This window comes from Ovis canadensis, chromosome 15, assembly GCF_042477335.2.
Source record: "Ovis canadensis isolate MfBH-ARS-UI-01 breed Bighorn chromosome 15, ARS-UI_OviCan_v2, whole genome shotgun sequence".
Lineage (NCBI taxonomy): Eukaryota > Metazoa > Chordata > Mammalia > Artiodactyla > Bovidae > Ovis > Ovis canadensis.
In genome coordinates, this window is record NC_091259.1 from 88,175,554 (window position 1) to 88,190,396 (window position 14,843).

The 14,843-nt window shown below is 54.0% G+C and overlaps 1 protein-coding gene across 3 annotated transcripts; it reads right to left on the minus strand.

The window, feature by feature from the left end:
- Positions 1 to 5,215: 5,215 nt before the first annotated feature.
- Positions 5,216 to 13,142, minus strand: LOC138420070 (proteoglycan 3-like). 3 transcript variants are annotated; one of them, XM_069553179.1, is made up of 7 exons: positions 12,952 to 13,016; positions 12,833 to 12,855; positions 12,484 to 12,617; positions 11,749 to 12,047; positions 7,434 to 7,565; positions 6,130 to 6,241; positions 5,216 to 5,380 (listed from the first exon to the last, which is right to left on the minus strand). In XM_069553179.1, the coding sequence occupies exons 3-7, from the start codon at positions 12,542 to 12,544 to the stop codon at positions 5,322 to 5,324; spliced, it is 663 nt and encodes a 220-aa protein (XP_069409280.1). In that variant the 5' UTR covers positions 12,545 to 12,617; positions 12,833 to 12,855; positions 12,952 to 13,016; the 3' UTR covers positions 5,216 to 5,321. The 3 variants fall into 3 exon arrangements, with proteins under 3 accessions (XP_069409280.1, XP_069409278.1, XP_069409279.1); XM_069553177.1 differs by lacking the exon at positions 12,833 to 12,855 and having other exon boundaries at positions 12,984 to 13,142; XM_069553178.1 differs by lacking the exon at positions 12,833 to 12,855 and having other exon boundaries at positions 12,952 to 13,017.
- Between the last annotated feature and the right edge of the window lie 1,701 nt (positions 13,143 to 14,843).

Here is a 14,843-nt window from a genome sequence, read left to right on the forward strand (position 1 = left end):
ATGGTCTCCTTCCTCCCCTCCATGTTGTATCCCACGTGATCACGTCCAGGAAGCAGCCAACACTTCCAGCCATGAAATCCTACTGACTGAAAGGACACGCTCTGGAGATCCTTGCATCCCTCCGTGGGTCACATTCTGATGCTCAGCCCTGGACAAAAACCAGGTCACCACTTCTATAAGCCTGGTTCTGTCAAAGGGACAATAGTTACTGATCACACAAGGCCGTCTTGGTGAGCTGCCTGCCGTAGCAGGGAGTGCTTTGCAGAGGCACAATTAGGAGTACCCATCACTAGATTCTGGTGTGCTTATATTACAAACATCCTCCGCTCCTGAAGCTGTCTTGTCATAATTCCCAGGCCTTGCACAGAGCTGTACATGTATTAACAGCAATTTTTCTACCACTGAGAGTCCCCGGAAACGCAGCCTGAGACGAGGATTTGAGCAAGTAGTTTATCTGGGAGGCGCTGGGACACACGTGGGGAAGAAGAGGGTTCATACGGGGAAGAGAAGGCGGCAAATACTCTTTGATAAAGCCAGCCACCTCAGTGGATAACTGCAAGTTGATCCTGCTGGGAAAGCCTGGGAAGCGGTGCCCAATACATGCCCCAGAATTACTCCTCTTGAGGAGCAAAGGACTGGCGTTCTCACACTCCCGCTTCTGGGACTGTTCCCAGGAGTTGCTATCCTCTGATGCTGAGGCCAGAGCAGCAAGCGCAGTGCACTCAGAGCCCACGAGAAAGACTGGAGGGCTGGGCGTGGTCCTGGCAGCAGCTGCCATGCTCGTGCCAGTGACTGGGCATCTTGTGAAAAGAGCGCCTGAGCCCCTTCCCCTGTCCTGAGAAGGCCCCACCGACCCCATTCCCCGGCCGCCTTACGAATGATATCCTCTGACCCTATTGAGGTCGGAGGATGAGATGGCTGGATGGCATCACCGACTCAATGGGCATGAGTCTGAGCAAGCTCTGGGAGCTCAGATGGACAGGGAGGCCTGGCGTGCTGCAGTCCATGGGGTCGCAGAGAGTCAGCGACTGCACTGAACCGAACTGACCCTATTGATGAAACACAGTAGGGAGGAAGGCGCGGTCCTTAAGGGCAGAAAGCTCGTGGGTGGGGCTCAGAAGAGGACATCAATGACAGGAAGAAGCAAGAAATCAGTTTCAGGAAAGCAGTTTTATTGCTGGGGGTGGGAGGGGCCAGGTGGAGGCTGCCCGGAGGATCCAGCTCAGCAGGAAGAGTGGAACAGGAGGCTTGAGCCTCACTGAGCAAGTCCAGGGCCTTCTGTGAAGACACAGCAGGAAGGGCTCTCAGCCTCTTGTTCCCCCCGACTCAGCTCCAGGGGGGGGGTCTTTCCCTCACCGCCCCACACCGCAGTGGAGATGACGGACCCAGGAGGCCCGTCTCCGGAGGTCTGGCTCTTCCTAGCGCTCCGCCCAAGACTTGCTGTCAGTCACCCCCTCTCCCACCTCCCCTCGGGTGCCCAGGGGCACACATCCAGCCGCTGCCCCAGGGATGGACAGCCGCCCGGGACGCAAATTCCAGGCACCGATGGCAAGCTAGTGAAGGGTATCCAGCGACCCCAGAGGAGGCGGGAGGGAAGGAGGGGGGCTGCGGCCTGGGGCGAAGGGAAGCCGGTGGGCAGCGCGGGCCTGTCCCCGCCTGCTGCTGCCTGCCCGGCATCCCTCTTAAAGCGGGGCTGGACCATGCTGGACACCTGCTAGCCAGCTGAAGTGGACACCCACAGCAATGGTCACCCTCACATGCTCTGTGTCCCAGGGACTCGTGCATCCTTCTGGCTCCAACAGGAGGAGGGCAGGCCTGGCCACCCCATCTTGCAGATGAGGAGCCAGGCTCGCCTCCCTGCCCAGGTCGTACAGACAGTCGGAGACCGAGCGGGCCTTCCACACACGCATCCTGATCCTAAATGTTTGGCGGGACTTCACTGGTGGTCCAGTGGTTAAAACTCCAAGCTTCCAGTGCCAGGTGTGTGGCTGGGTTCAGTCCCCGGCCAGGAAACTAAGGTCCCCCATGCACATGTGCTGGGAAGATATTTAACCAAAGAAAAAATGCTTGGCTTTTCCCAGTCCCCCTTCGTGTCTTTTCCAGACATCCATCTGTCCCTGGGTCTCCAGTGGATTGTAGAGAGAAACAGAGAGGAGCCTGCAGCAAGTCGAGCACATGCTGGGGTCAGGAGGAGTTCCCACTGAGAGCCGGGACCCGTCCTGCCCACTGTGATCGGGGCCCCCATCCCAGCTGGGCCCTGGTTGACCCGCTGCTGAACACCAGATTTGGTCACTGAGGTCGAAGTCATGGATGAGTCCTTCCCAGTGGCACATTTGCCAAGGAACCTCCAAGGCAGGATGAGAGAGCAAGAATTGAGCACCCCCTCACAGAAACTCAACCACCTGAGCGCTGGGTGTTCCCAAAGCTCAGCCCCCGCCTTCCACCCGACAGGCATCTGAAGGCAGGGGATTACGATGCAGCTTGTGTTTCCACAAGACTCTTGCTTTCTACCCCCAACACGTCTTCCAGCTTCAGCCTCTGTTGACACCCCCAGGGTCCCCAAGGCGGAAAGTGACAGGCAACACAGACTGTCCCCATCTTCACGCTGGGCCTCGCCTCAGCCGCTGGCCGCTCACCCGAGCAGGACTAAAGTTCACGGGGCTCCTCCCCAGCAGGAAGTAGCAGGTCCGGCCTGCAGGGACGCCCTCCAGTCCTACTGCTTCCCCTTCCTGAGGATGCTAAAGGTCCTCGGCCACCTCACCCAAGCTGGAGGTGGACTCAGCAGGCCCCTCTTCCCTGGGGTCACCTTCGCTTCCAGAGCCCCCCTCTTCCTCATTGTCTAGCAGCATCAGCTCTTCCATAGGGACTGCCCCGACTCACACACTGGCATCTCCCCAGACTGAGGCAGGGTGTCATCTCCCAAGGGCTTCAACACTGCACACTTCAGTCCCTGGTGGGAAAAGGCCAAGCGCCTCTCCTTCACATCCTGCCCACTTCCTTCCCAGCACCATGGACGGCTCCCGCCTGACCCTGGATATTTGCCCAATGAGCCCTGCAAATAGAGAACGTGATGGAGGTCACCACCCCGCCCCTACACACCCCGCCACACACACTCACCCCAGGAGGACCCAGCTTCTCCCATGAGGCCCTGGTGGTTAGGGGCGTGAACTTAGGGTCAGGCAGTGGAGGGGCGGTACTGGTTCCATCGTCTACTAACTTTCTTCGTTTGAGATCTGGATGCACCGCACACATACCTCATGGGGGTGTTATGAGGGTTAAAGGACGTAATGCACAGGAAATGCTTAGCCCAGAACACGCAGTGAGCTCACAGCAAAAGAAGCAATCCTTCGATCATCATTTGCATCTTGCAGAAAGGACAGCATTGAGAATGTCACAGTAGAACAAGACTGCAGGCTCGCAGGTGTCCTGAGGAGTCCCTGCAAGGCCCGCTCCCGAGGCCCTGCTCCTTTACATGCAGAGATCCTGAAATGGGAGGGTGGCCAGGGAGGAAGGTGGCTCTGTGACTCTGATCCCAGAAAATGTAGAAAGGAGTCGAGACAGAAAGGCTAAAGGCCAAGGAGATTGACTCAGATGAAAAGTTGAAATTGTCCCAAGTAGAAGACCCAGAAGTAGAGAGAATTTCACCTTGGATTTGTCCTGCAATGGAGAATGCAGCTGAACACAGGCACACATGGCCCGCACCATCAGGTGACCTTGAGAGTGAGGTGGAGAAAGAGAAAGCATGGGTAGACACACACGCCCAGGGGTGTGCACGGGCATGCAAGCATCTCCACAGAGATGTAGGAAACGGGCACACAAGCGACGCACAAATGCACGCTGACCCACACAGATTCACGCACATTTACAGGCGCAGACTCACACGTACACAGACATACCCAGGAATCCGAAGACCGACTCCTGCACACACCCAGAGACCCACACACCCGTGTACGTGGGCGCCCCAGACATCCTTGAACATGCTCCCCGGGCCCCACGTAGAGCCACACCCCCAGGCAGTCTCTCTCACTCTCCCTCTCACCACCCAGGGCTCTCTGCCCTCTGAACACCAGCTGGCAGTCTCAGCTTCCTGCTTCATCAACCTCCAATCCTTTCTTCAACGAAGCTAAGCGCAGGAACACTGTTCTGTCTCAGTGACCCCAGGACCCAAGAAGATGGAAGAAGCCGGGGAGACCGGGGGCTGGAGAGCCAGCCCTGGAGCCACCTGGCTGCACACGGCCTGACTTGGGCCCCGAGCCCCTCGGGGAGTGAGGCAACTCCCTGCTGAGACAGTGGCCCCTCCAGGGAGGGGAGGGAGGCTGGGGACAAGTGAGGGGACACAGGATGGAGGGCAGCGAGGAGGACAGCCTCCCGTGAGGATACGGTCAGGGAGCCGTCTTGGAGAAAGCTGTGGCCTTTGAACTAACCCACGGAGAAAAGGGGGCCACTACCTGAGGTGAAGGACCGATGCTGAAGCTGAAGCTCCAATCCCTTGGCCGCCTGATGCGAAGAACTGACTGTCTAGAAAAGACCCTGATGCTGGGAGAGACTGGGGGCAGGAGGAGAAGGGGACGACAGAGGATGAGATGGCTGGATGGCATCACCAACTCAGTGGACATGGGTTTGAGTAAACTCAAGGAGTTGGTGATGGACAGGGAGGCCTGGTGTGCTGCGGTCCACGGGGTCGCAAAGAGTCGGACGCGACTGAGCGACTGAACTGAACTGAGAACTGAACATGAGGTGAAGACGACACGGAGCTGGAGGTGGCGTCCATCCCTTGAGGAGGTTTCTCCGTGCACCATGTGGAGACCCCTGGTGGGACCTCCCGTCTCCACCCACTTCTTAAATCCACCATGTGGCCTCCATTCTGGAAAGTCACCACTTCCGACACCGCCCCACATGCCTCAGTCAATCCAGACCAAGAGGGCCAGTTGCCCAACTGCTCACCAATGGCTTTCTTCCACGGGACCCTGGGAAAGGGTCTTCTGGAGCCAGACACCCCCTCCTCAGCCTGGCCCACCTCCACCCCCAGCCAGCACTGCAGCCAAACACTCCAGCACCCCAACCCCCCGACCCTCACCACTCAGCCATCCTGCTCCAGCTTTTAAATCCTCAAAGACCCGGTCTGGGCCCCACAAAGCCGAACTGAGAGCTTCCTAGATTTCCCAACCCCGAAGAGTCCTCCAATATGTGCAGTGAAGAAAACAGAGTCAGGAGATGCTGTGAGAAGTGTAGCTTTTATGACGTGGACAAGCGAGGGGCAAGGGGGCCAGGGGTGCGGGGTGGCCAGGATGGTGGAGAGGCAGGGTCTCCACACCTCTGATTTAGAAGGCGCAGACGAAGGGCAGCCGCCTCTGGCATGAAGCTCGTCGCCAGTGACCCCCTGGTGGCAGAGAGCACAGTGATGTCAGTTGCCCATCTGAGTGTGTCCCCCCAACCCCCACCGTCAGGCACCTCACAGGTCACCTTTCCCCAGCAATCTGAGGGCCGTATGTCTCCCCATGTCCAAGCTAGCCACGATCACTGATCTCTTCCCTTGCATAGACAGTGTGCTAAGGGCTTCCTATGGACTGTCCTTCCATCCTCACAGTGATGCCAAGAGGTCAGGGCAGTCAGCGCTCCCATTTCACACATGGGGAAAACTGAGGTTCGGGGGAGTGATAACCTGCTCTGATCTCAGCAGACAAGTGGTAGAGCCAGTTGAGGACCTCGGCCACCTGACTCTAGCCTGTGTGGTCTTCGGCCCTGTTCTAAACTCCCTTACGTCGGGCAGCCGAGCTGTTGGGAGCTGGGGAATCATCTGTCAGCTGGCCCTAGTTCCCACATCCTTCCCGTGTCCCTCGGCCACACCTCCCATTCCCGAGTATCCCTCCCGTCTCCCACACTCACTCCTTGTCTCCATCCCATCAGAGGAAGGGAAGGAGCCTCGCTGAGTCTGGAGGACACAGAGCCCCCAGCCCCGTCCAGGACCCCTCACTGTGGCTCTGAGGATCCCTGCCCCTCAGCCCTGCTCACACACAGGGCGGGGTTCTCTAGTGGGGGAGGGTATGAGGGGAGGCGTGTCTGTGCAGCTCACAGAGACGTGTGTGCGAGTCCACCCCTCCACCTTGTCTGGGGGCCTGGCCCCCTCACCTCTGGTGCACAGGGTTATGCAGTGGCCTCTCCCATTCCCAGGCTGCCCTCGGGCCCAGTATCCAAAATTCCAGCGACTCCCATCGGTCCAGCGAAATCTCCTGCAACGGGACTAGAGAAGAGAGAGGCTGGGTCAGAGGGTGGAGGTCCAGGAAGACAGGTGCTGGGGCTCCTGAAAGTCCCCTCAGCATCCCTTCTGGACACTGTGTCTATAATCTCCTCTCGCTGTGTCACCTGGCTAGGACCCCCCGTACAGACACACGCCTGAGCATTTTCAGGCAGTGACATGGAAGAGCAAACATCGCTTCCAGCTCTCAGGCACAGCAGGCTTCTCAGACTTCACTGAGCAGACAGTCTCCTAGTGATCTGGTGGAAATGCGGATCCTGATTCGGGAGGTCTGGGGTGCGGCCCAGGGTCCTGTATTTCTACAACTACCAGGTGATGCTGAGACTCTGGTCCCAGGACCACACGTGAGCAGCAAATGTGGCGGCGCTTATTCAGGCACAGCCCCCGGGTCACTCTGAGAGAAGGACCCCCTCAGAGATGAGGACACTGAAATACGGAGGCAGGCATTCAGCCACTGAGGGACCAAGCTGGGTGTGAACTCTCGTCTCCTGATCCAGTGATCTGCTAATTAACATTTCACAGCCAGCTTTGGTGGAAAGTGTGAGGCAGAGGAAAGAAAGAACCCCGATTTATAATAATTGTCCACTTCTCTGGTGTAAGTGCATCCACCATGGCAGATTTCAAGCTGCAAGAGAGAAGCCCCTGAACACGGGTGAGGAAGAGACGCGCTCAGTCATCACGTCTCCTAAGTCAGCACAAGCCAGCTTCCGGGCCAGGATGAGGCTCGATGGGGGCAGGTGGTGCCTTGAGGCTCTCAGAAACGACTTCCCTTGTGGCCCAGTGGTGAAGAAGCTGCCTGCCCTTGCAGGCGCCATGGGTTCGATCCCTGGTCCTGGAAGGCCCCACGTGCTGCAAAGGAGCTAAGCCCTGGCATCAAAGCTACTGAGCAAGGTCTCTCGAGCATTCGCAGCAGCTGTGAAGGCCGACACCCTAGAGCCCACGCTGTGCGTCATGAGAAGCCGGTGAGAAGCCAGCGGTGAGAAGCCTGAGCACCGCAAGGAGGCAGCAACCCCCACTGGCGGCAACTAGAGAAAGCGGCGGCAACTAGAGGAAGCGCCGGCGCAGCGACAGAGACCCAACATCGTCCTAAATAATGAAAAATGTAAAACAATAGTGGATTCACTTTGCAGTATTAAACCACCTTTAAAACAAGACCTGAGAACTGACCCTCACTTACCCTGCCCCTGATGACGCCTCCGATCCAGACCTGTGACTGGTTGGTCCTTCTTGCCCAGCGTCTCACCCGATAGTCAAAGCGGTAGCTGTGGATGGAGACGAGGTTGCCTCGGTAGCAACGCCTGCAGATTCTCTGCAGAGAGACGAAGTGGGGTAGAAACTCACTGTTTCCTTGCAAGGCGAGACCCGCCCACATCCTTTTCCAGCTCAGAAATCAGGGGTCTATAGCCCCTCTGAATCCCATCTCTTGCTTCTTTATTCGATGTCAGGAACTTCTGGCAGTAAAGAGTAATAATACTCAGAATAACTAAATAAATAAATAACTAAAATAACTAAAAATAATGTTTTTACATTATTTTTATATGGAATTATTCAATTGTATACAAAATAACATATTTGAAAGATGTTTAAAGCGGTTATTCACTTGTTCTGGCCTTTACTTTTCATCTTGATCTCCAAGGTCAAATGCTTTGTTATTTTCTTTTAATTTGCAGTTGGAGGATAATTGCTTAACAGTGTTATTTTGGTTTCTGCTGAACAGCAATGTGAATCAGTCACAAGGACACATAAATCTCCCCGCTTCTGAGCCTCCCCCCCACCCCCACGGCCAGCGCTTATGGAGAACCTACAGTGACCCAAGGACCACTCTCCCTTCATGGATCACAGCACTGTCCTGGCAAAGGAGCTTGTGTAACTCAATGAAGCTCTCAGCCATGCCATGTGGGGCCATCTAAGACGGAGGGGTCACATGGAGAGTCCTGACGAAACCTGGTCCACTGGAGGAGGGAATGGCCAACCGCTCCAGTACTCTTGCTATGAAAACTTCATGCACAGTATGAGAAGGCAAAAAAATAGGACACTAGAAGGTGAGACCCTGGGTTGGAAGGTGCCCTATATGCAGCTGAGGAGGAGTGGGGGGCAATTACAATAGTTCCAGAAAGAACAAAGCACCTGGGCCAAAGCAAAGACGTTGCTCAGTTATGGGTTCATCTGGTGGTGAAAGTCTGATGCTGTAAAGAACAGCATTGCATAGGAGCCTGGAACGTTAGGGCTGTGAATCAGGGTAAGTTAGGCTTGGTCAAGCAGGAGACGACAGGAGGGAACCTCAACATGTCAGGAATCGATGAACTGGAATGACGGGAATGGGCACATACAAGTCACATGACCACCGCGGCAGCTGCGAAGGCACGGAGCCCTGGAGGAAACGGAGTAGCCCGTAGCCGCGGTCTCGGGCGGGACTGGAAAATGACAGAAAGATCTCTGTCTCCAAGGCAAGCCACTCAAAACGATACTAGTACAAGGCTGTGCCCCAAGCACCAATGCTGAAGAAGCTGAAGTTGACCAGTTCTACGAAGACATATAGGACCTCCTAGAACTAATACACAGAAAGTGACGTCCTCTTCATCAGAGGGTACTGAAATGCAAAAGAGAGAAGTCAAGAGACCCTGGAGCAACAGGCAAGTTTGGCCTTGGAGTACAGAATGAGCACGGCAAAGGCTGACAGAGTCTCGTCATGAAAATGCACTGGTCACAGCATCTCCCTCTTCCAACTAAAGAAACGATGGCTCTACCCATAGGCACCACCACGTGGCCAGCACTGAAATCAAATTATATTCTTTGCAGCCAAAGATGGAGAAGCTCTATACAGTCAGCAAAAACAAGACCAGGAGCTGACTGTGGCTCAGATCATGAACTCCTGATTGCCAAATTCAGGCTTAAAATGAAGAAAGCCGGGAAAACCTCTTAGGCGATTCAGGTAAGACCTAAATCAAACCCCTTATGATTATACAGTGGAGATGAAGAATAGATTCAAGGGATTAGATCTGAGAGACAGGGTGCCTGAAGAACTATGGATGAGGCTCATAACACTGTACAGGAAGCGGTGACCAAAACCATCCCCAAGAAAAAGAAATGCAGTAAGGCAAAGTGGTTGTCTCAGGAGGCTTTACAAATAGCTGAGGGAAGAAGTGAAGCAGAAGGCAAAGGAGGAAAGGAAAGATATACCCACCTAACTGTGGCGCTCCAGAGAATAGCAGGAGAGATAAGGTCTTCTTAAACGAACAGTGCAAAGAAGCAGAGGGAAAGAGTAGACAGGAAAAGAGTAAAGATTTCTTCAAAAAAATTAGACATATCAGGGAACATTTCATGCAAAGATGGGCAAACTAATGGACATAAATAATAAAGACCTAACGGAAGTAGAAGAGATTAAGAACAGGAGGCAAGACTATACAGAAGAACTGTGCAGAAAGTCTTAGTGACTCGGGTGGCCACTCAACTAGAGCCACACACCCCGGAGTGTGAAATCAAGTGGGACTTAGGAAGCATCACCACGAAAAGCTAGGTGAGGTTGTGGAAAACCCTGAACGATGATGCTGCTAGAGTGCGGCACTCGATCAGTTCAGTTCAGTTAAGTCGCTCAGTCGTGTCCGACTCTTTGTGACCCCATGGGCGGCAGCATGCCAGGCATCCCTACCCATCACCGACTGCACTCAGGATGTCAGCAAATTTAGAAAACTCAGCAGTGGCCACAGGACTGGAAAAGGTCAGTTTTCATGCTTATCCCAAAGAACAGCAATGCCAAAGAATGTTTAAGCTACCATACAATTGCGCTCATTTCACATGCTAGCGGGGTCATGCTCAAAATCCTTCAAGCTAGGCTTCAGCAGTGTGAACCAAGAACTTCCAGATGTACAAGCTGGATTTACAAAACGCAGAGGAATCAGAGGTCAAATAGCCAACATTCATTGGATCATAGAGAAAAAAAAGTGCATTCCAAAAAACATCTACGTCTACTTCATTGACTACACAAAAGCCTTTGACTGTGTAGATCACGACAAGCTGTGGGAAATTCTTAAAGAGGTGGAAATAACAGACCACCTTACCTGTCTCCTAAAACACCTGTATGTGGATCAAGAAGCCACAGTTAGAACTGGACATGGGACAACAGACTGGTTCAAAATTGGGAAAGGAGTACGTCAAGGCTGTATATTGTTACCCTGTTTATTTAACTCATATGCAGAGTACCTCATACAAGATGCAGGCTGGATGAATCACAAGCTGGAATCAAGAATACCAGGAGAAATATCAACAACCTCAGATATGCAGACAATATAATTCTAATGGCAGAAAGTGAAGAGGAAATGAAGAACCTCTTGACGAGAGTGAAAGAGGAGAATGGGGAAAGCTGGCTTAAAATTCAATATTCAAAAAGCGAAGATTATGGCATCTGGTCCCATCACTTTTTCGATAGAAGGGGGAAAAGTGGAAACAGTGATAGATTTATTTTCTTGAGCTCCAAAATCTCTGCAGACGGTGACTGCAGCCAAGAAATTAAAACATGTTTGCTCCTTGGAAGAAAAGCCACGACAAACCAAGGCAGCAAATTAAAGAGCAGAGACATCACTTTACCACCAAAGGCCCATAGAGTCAAACCTATGGTTTTCACAGTAGGCATGTACGGGGGTAAGAGTTGGATCACAAAGAACACTGAGTGCCAAAGACGGATGCTTTCATCTTGCAGTGTTGGAGACGACTCTTGACAGTCCCTTGGACTACAAAGAGATCTAATCAGTCAATCCTAAAGAAAATCAACCCGAATAATGATTTGAAGGACTGAAGCTGAAGCTGAAGCCGAAGCTCCGATACTTTGGTTATCTGATGCAAAGAGCTAGCTCACTGGAAAAGACTGACCCTGGGAAAGATTGAAGACCAAAGAAGAAGGGGGCTGCAGAGGATGATGCTTGGATGGCATCACTGACTTAATGGATATGAGTCTGAGCAAACTCCAGGAGATGGTGAAGGACAGGGAAGCCTGAAGTGCTACACTCTATGGGATCAAAAAGAGTTGGACACAACTTAGCGACCGAACAACATCAGATATTCTAAATACTTTCCGTGTGTTAGTTAATCCTCACCGTAACTCTCTAAGAGGTGGCATCATGCATCTCCATTTTACAAATGAGGATACTGGAGCCCTGAAAGGTGAACTGACTTGCCCAAATAAAACAGCTGATGAGGCAGAGCCAGGACACAACACAGGTGTCTCCCACACCAAAGCTTTTCATCTAAACCAGTGGCTATCCTATCAGCGTGTAATTTCTAGACGGACAATCTCATCACCTAGGAATTTGTTATAAACCTTTACACCTCGGATTTACTAATCTAGAAACTGAAGTGATGGGGCCCAGAAATCTGTGCTTTAACAAGACTTCTGCTGGATACTAGGCTTAGAGAACCCCTAGTCTAAATAATAGAGAGAGAAGGCTGAATCCACTCTGGTCTCCGAATTCCTTGGGTGTGGCCTCACTGCCGCTTACCTGAGCGTGGCAGAACCTTCTTGGAGTCCGCACCATCCTGTAGTGGCAGCTCTTGCACTCAGGACCACCAGGAAGTTGCACTGTCTCCTCTTCCTTGGGGCACTGCACGTCCTCATCTAAGTCATCTGGGTCTAACTCACAGTCGCCCTCATCGTCGTGGGCGTCCTCGGCCTCCTCTCCCCCCGAATCAAGCACCTCACCACTCAGGGCCAGCTCTCCTTCCTGTCCCCCTGAGCCTTCCAGATCCTGGCTCAGGTCTGCCTGTGTCTGCGGACTGCCCATATGGGAGGCATCCTTCTCTGCAAAAAGAAATAACCCACCATCAGACCAGGTACCACCTTCCTCCAGGACCACGGACAGCTCTGATGGCTCCACTCAGTCTTCCTAGGGACCCCTTCTGGACCAAAGACTGGAAGGATCCCTTGGGGGTTGGACGGGCCAGAATTCTTGCATCACACACACACAAATGCATGAGAACCTGATGCCAGCTGACACCACGTACAGGTAATTTGGGAGTGAGAGATGTGAGAAGCCCTCCTCTTCACAGGTGGGTGTTTTTCCTTGCAAAGGAGCCCTGGGGAAAAGTTCAGGTCACAGCTCTGGGTCCAGCAGAAATCTAACTAGAGAGGGGCTGGGGCAACTGAAGGGGGGCCTATGGCCCTGGACCCGCAAGAGCCAAAAACGATGCAGGAAAGAAGAGACGAAAATGTTTGAGAAGGGAAGGGGAGCACTCACCCAGGTAGAGAGCAGAAACTGTCCCCAGCAGGAGAAGGGGCAGCAGCAGGCAGCCTTTCATGTCCCTGCAGTCTTGTGACAGACACTCAGCTCCACGTTCCCTCCTGGGGACTTGCCTTGTGTCTGCAGGGTCCCTGGAACACAGTGGAAAGGCAGGGTCTGCTCAACTGGTAGATTGAAGGGCAAAGTGGAGAGCTTCCTTGTCCCCCAGCGAACAGACCCCGAGCTGGAGGATCAGGGGAAGAACAGGGGCTCGTCAGCTCAAGTCCCTTTCCCTGAGAGCGCCTCACTGCTCCCTGGGACAGCACGCAGCTCACACCGGCACTCCTGCAGGAACAGGCGTGCTCACCTTCAGGGCCAGAGTCAGGCCCACTGGGGAAGAAGGGGCAGGACAGTGGTCATTATGGGCAAGGGACCAGAGTCCCTGGCGTGTCCCATACAGAGCCCGGGTTCTTCCCAGACCCGGACCTGTCCTCCCGGGGAAGCCGAGGGACACTTGCCTCCTGAGTCTGAAGCCTCCGCTCTCAGCCTCTGGCTGTTGGCACACAGAAGCTGCCCTTATACCGGGCTTTGCGGAAGTGGGAAGAGGTCAGGGGGATTGCCCCAGGCTCGGGGGTTGGACAGCGGGGCTGATAAGAGGTTGGCTCAGTCCTCCCACCGTTGGGCCCTGCTCTCTGCTGGGACGGGAGGGCCCTGCCTCCTGTTTGGACATAGGTGCCCTAACACCCTAGTATGCTCCTGAAGCCCCCGTGACTACTGTCCAGACTGAATTTTCATCAGTGCCCTAAAGGGTCCAGGTCTGAACAATCCTCTTCAGTCCCAGAAGCAGCCTTCCCTGGGTCAGTTTTCCAGCAAATGCTGTGGAGGATCCAGGGAGCAGGGAGAGCAGGGGGAGGAGGGGGAGGCTCGGGGGGCTCGGCCTCCTGAGCTCTGGTGGGGGCCCTGTGTGTGTGCTTCCTGTGCGGCACATCCCGAATCCTCACCTTCCTAAGCTCGGTCCCAGGAGAACGTGCGATCAGCCCGACTTCACTGATGTGAAGAATGAGATTAGAGAGGGCCGGTGCCTTGCCAAGGTTGTGCAGGAGGTGGGGAGCTGGGATACTAAGCCTCTGAGGCTGAACCCTTCTCTCCCTGTCTCTGTCTGTCTGTCCCCCTCTTTCCCCTCTTCACTCTCTTCCTGTTTCTCCCTCTCCTTCTCTTGCTCCGTCACTTTCTCATTTTTAAAATGAAAAATTGATGCTCTTTCCTCCACGCTGCCACTCTAGTTGAAGGTTCTCAGCCTTTGCATCTTAACGCTTGCAGGTCACACGGTTCTATGTTGGAGGCTGGGGGCATGATCTGTCCTGTGTCTCATAGGAAGCTTCACAGCATCTTTGGCTCTCTGCCCACTGGAAGTCAATCATGCCTCCCCCAGTCACGCACTAGGATATGCCCCACACATTTACAAATAACAGTGGAAAGTAATATCGCCCCTCTCAGGACCACTGATCTAGAACAGGCCATTTCGCCCAGCCTTGAGCCCTATCTGCTGGCAAGGAGACAGCAGGTGGGATGGAAACCTTCCTACAAGGTCGTTCGGACGCTCTGTGGGCCGCCCTCCTGCTCACCCGGACTCCCCGTCTCCCTCCAGCTCTGTGTCACCACCGCGGCGAGCAGTGAGGGGCGGCGAGGGAGACACCGGCCTCAGCTGCAAAAGTTCAGGGGACTCAGAAGTATGCAGTAGTCGAGAAAAATAAATATTTCGTGAAATTTTTCTTAAATAGCAGCATAAACGCCAAAGTACCGTGATGAACAAAATGTCTATATACTGATCAAGTTCCAGCCACGTTCCGGGCCTGAGCCCGTGGCCCCGTCAGGCTCTGGGGTACCCTCGCGGAACAGTGCACCTTTGTTCCTGCCCTCCTGCCTAGCCATCCAGTGCTCAGGGCACCGGGGACAGGGCGCCCCGAGGCTGACCGGCCTGGATGCCTACCCCTGCTCTGCTCTCCCCGGGGCCCTGCAGATGGAGAAGTGTCTGAGAGGCCACTTCTGGGCTGATTGCAGAGTAACGGTCTCAGCCGTTATCTCCCAGGGCCAACGGACCCAACCCTCCACTTATCTACCTGACTTGGGGTTGGGGGGGATTGGTCAATTGCAGAGAGGGAAAACCTGGTCCCCGGATTTCAAACTGGAGACTTCTCTTGGAGGAGGAGTGGAGGCATCCCTCCATTATTCTCCCAGTCCTGGGCCCAGGCCAAGGACACCATTTCACGCAGCAGTTGGGATGACCAATAACATCAGCTGGTATTGCAAACCAGCGCCATGATATGCTTTTCAATAGCTGTTTCATGTACACGTCCCTGTTTCACACGTTAGGAAAC

Coding starts and splice junctions, on each gene's coding strand:
- LOC138420070 (XM_069553177.1), bottom strand. CDS start 12,544: ATGAAAGGCTGCCTGCTGCTGCCCCTTCTCCTGCTGGGGACAGTTTCT. Junction 7,566..11,748: donor GAAGGTTCTGCCACGCTCAG/GTAAGCGGCAGT, acceptor GTCTCTCTGCAG/AGAATCTGCAGGCGTTGCTA. Junction 5,381..6,129: donor CATAACCCTGTGCACCAGAG/GTGAGGGGGCCA, acceptor CTCTGCCACCAG/GGGGTCACTGGCGACGAGCT.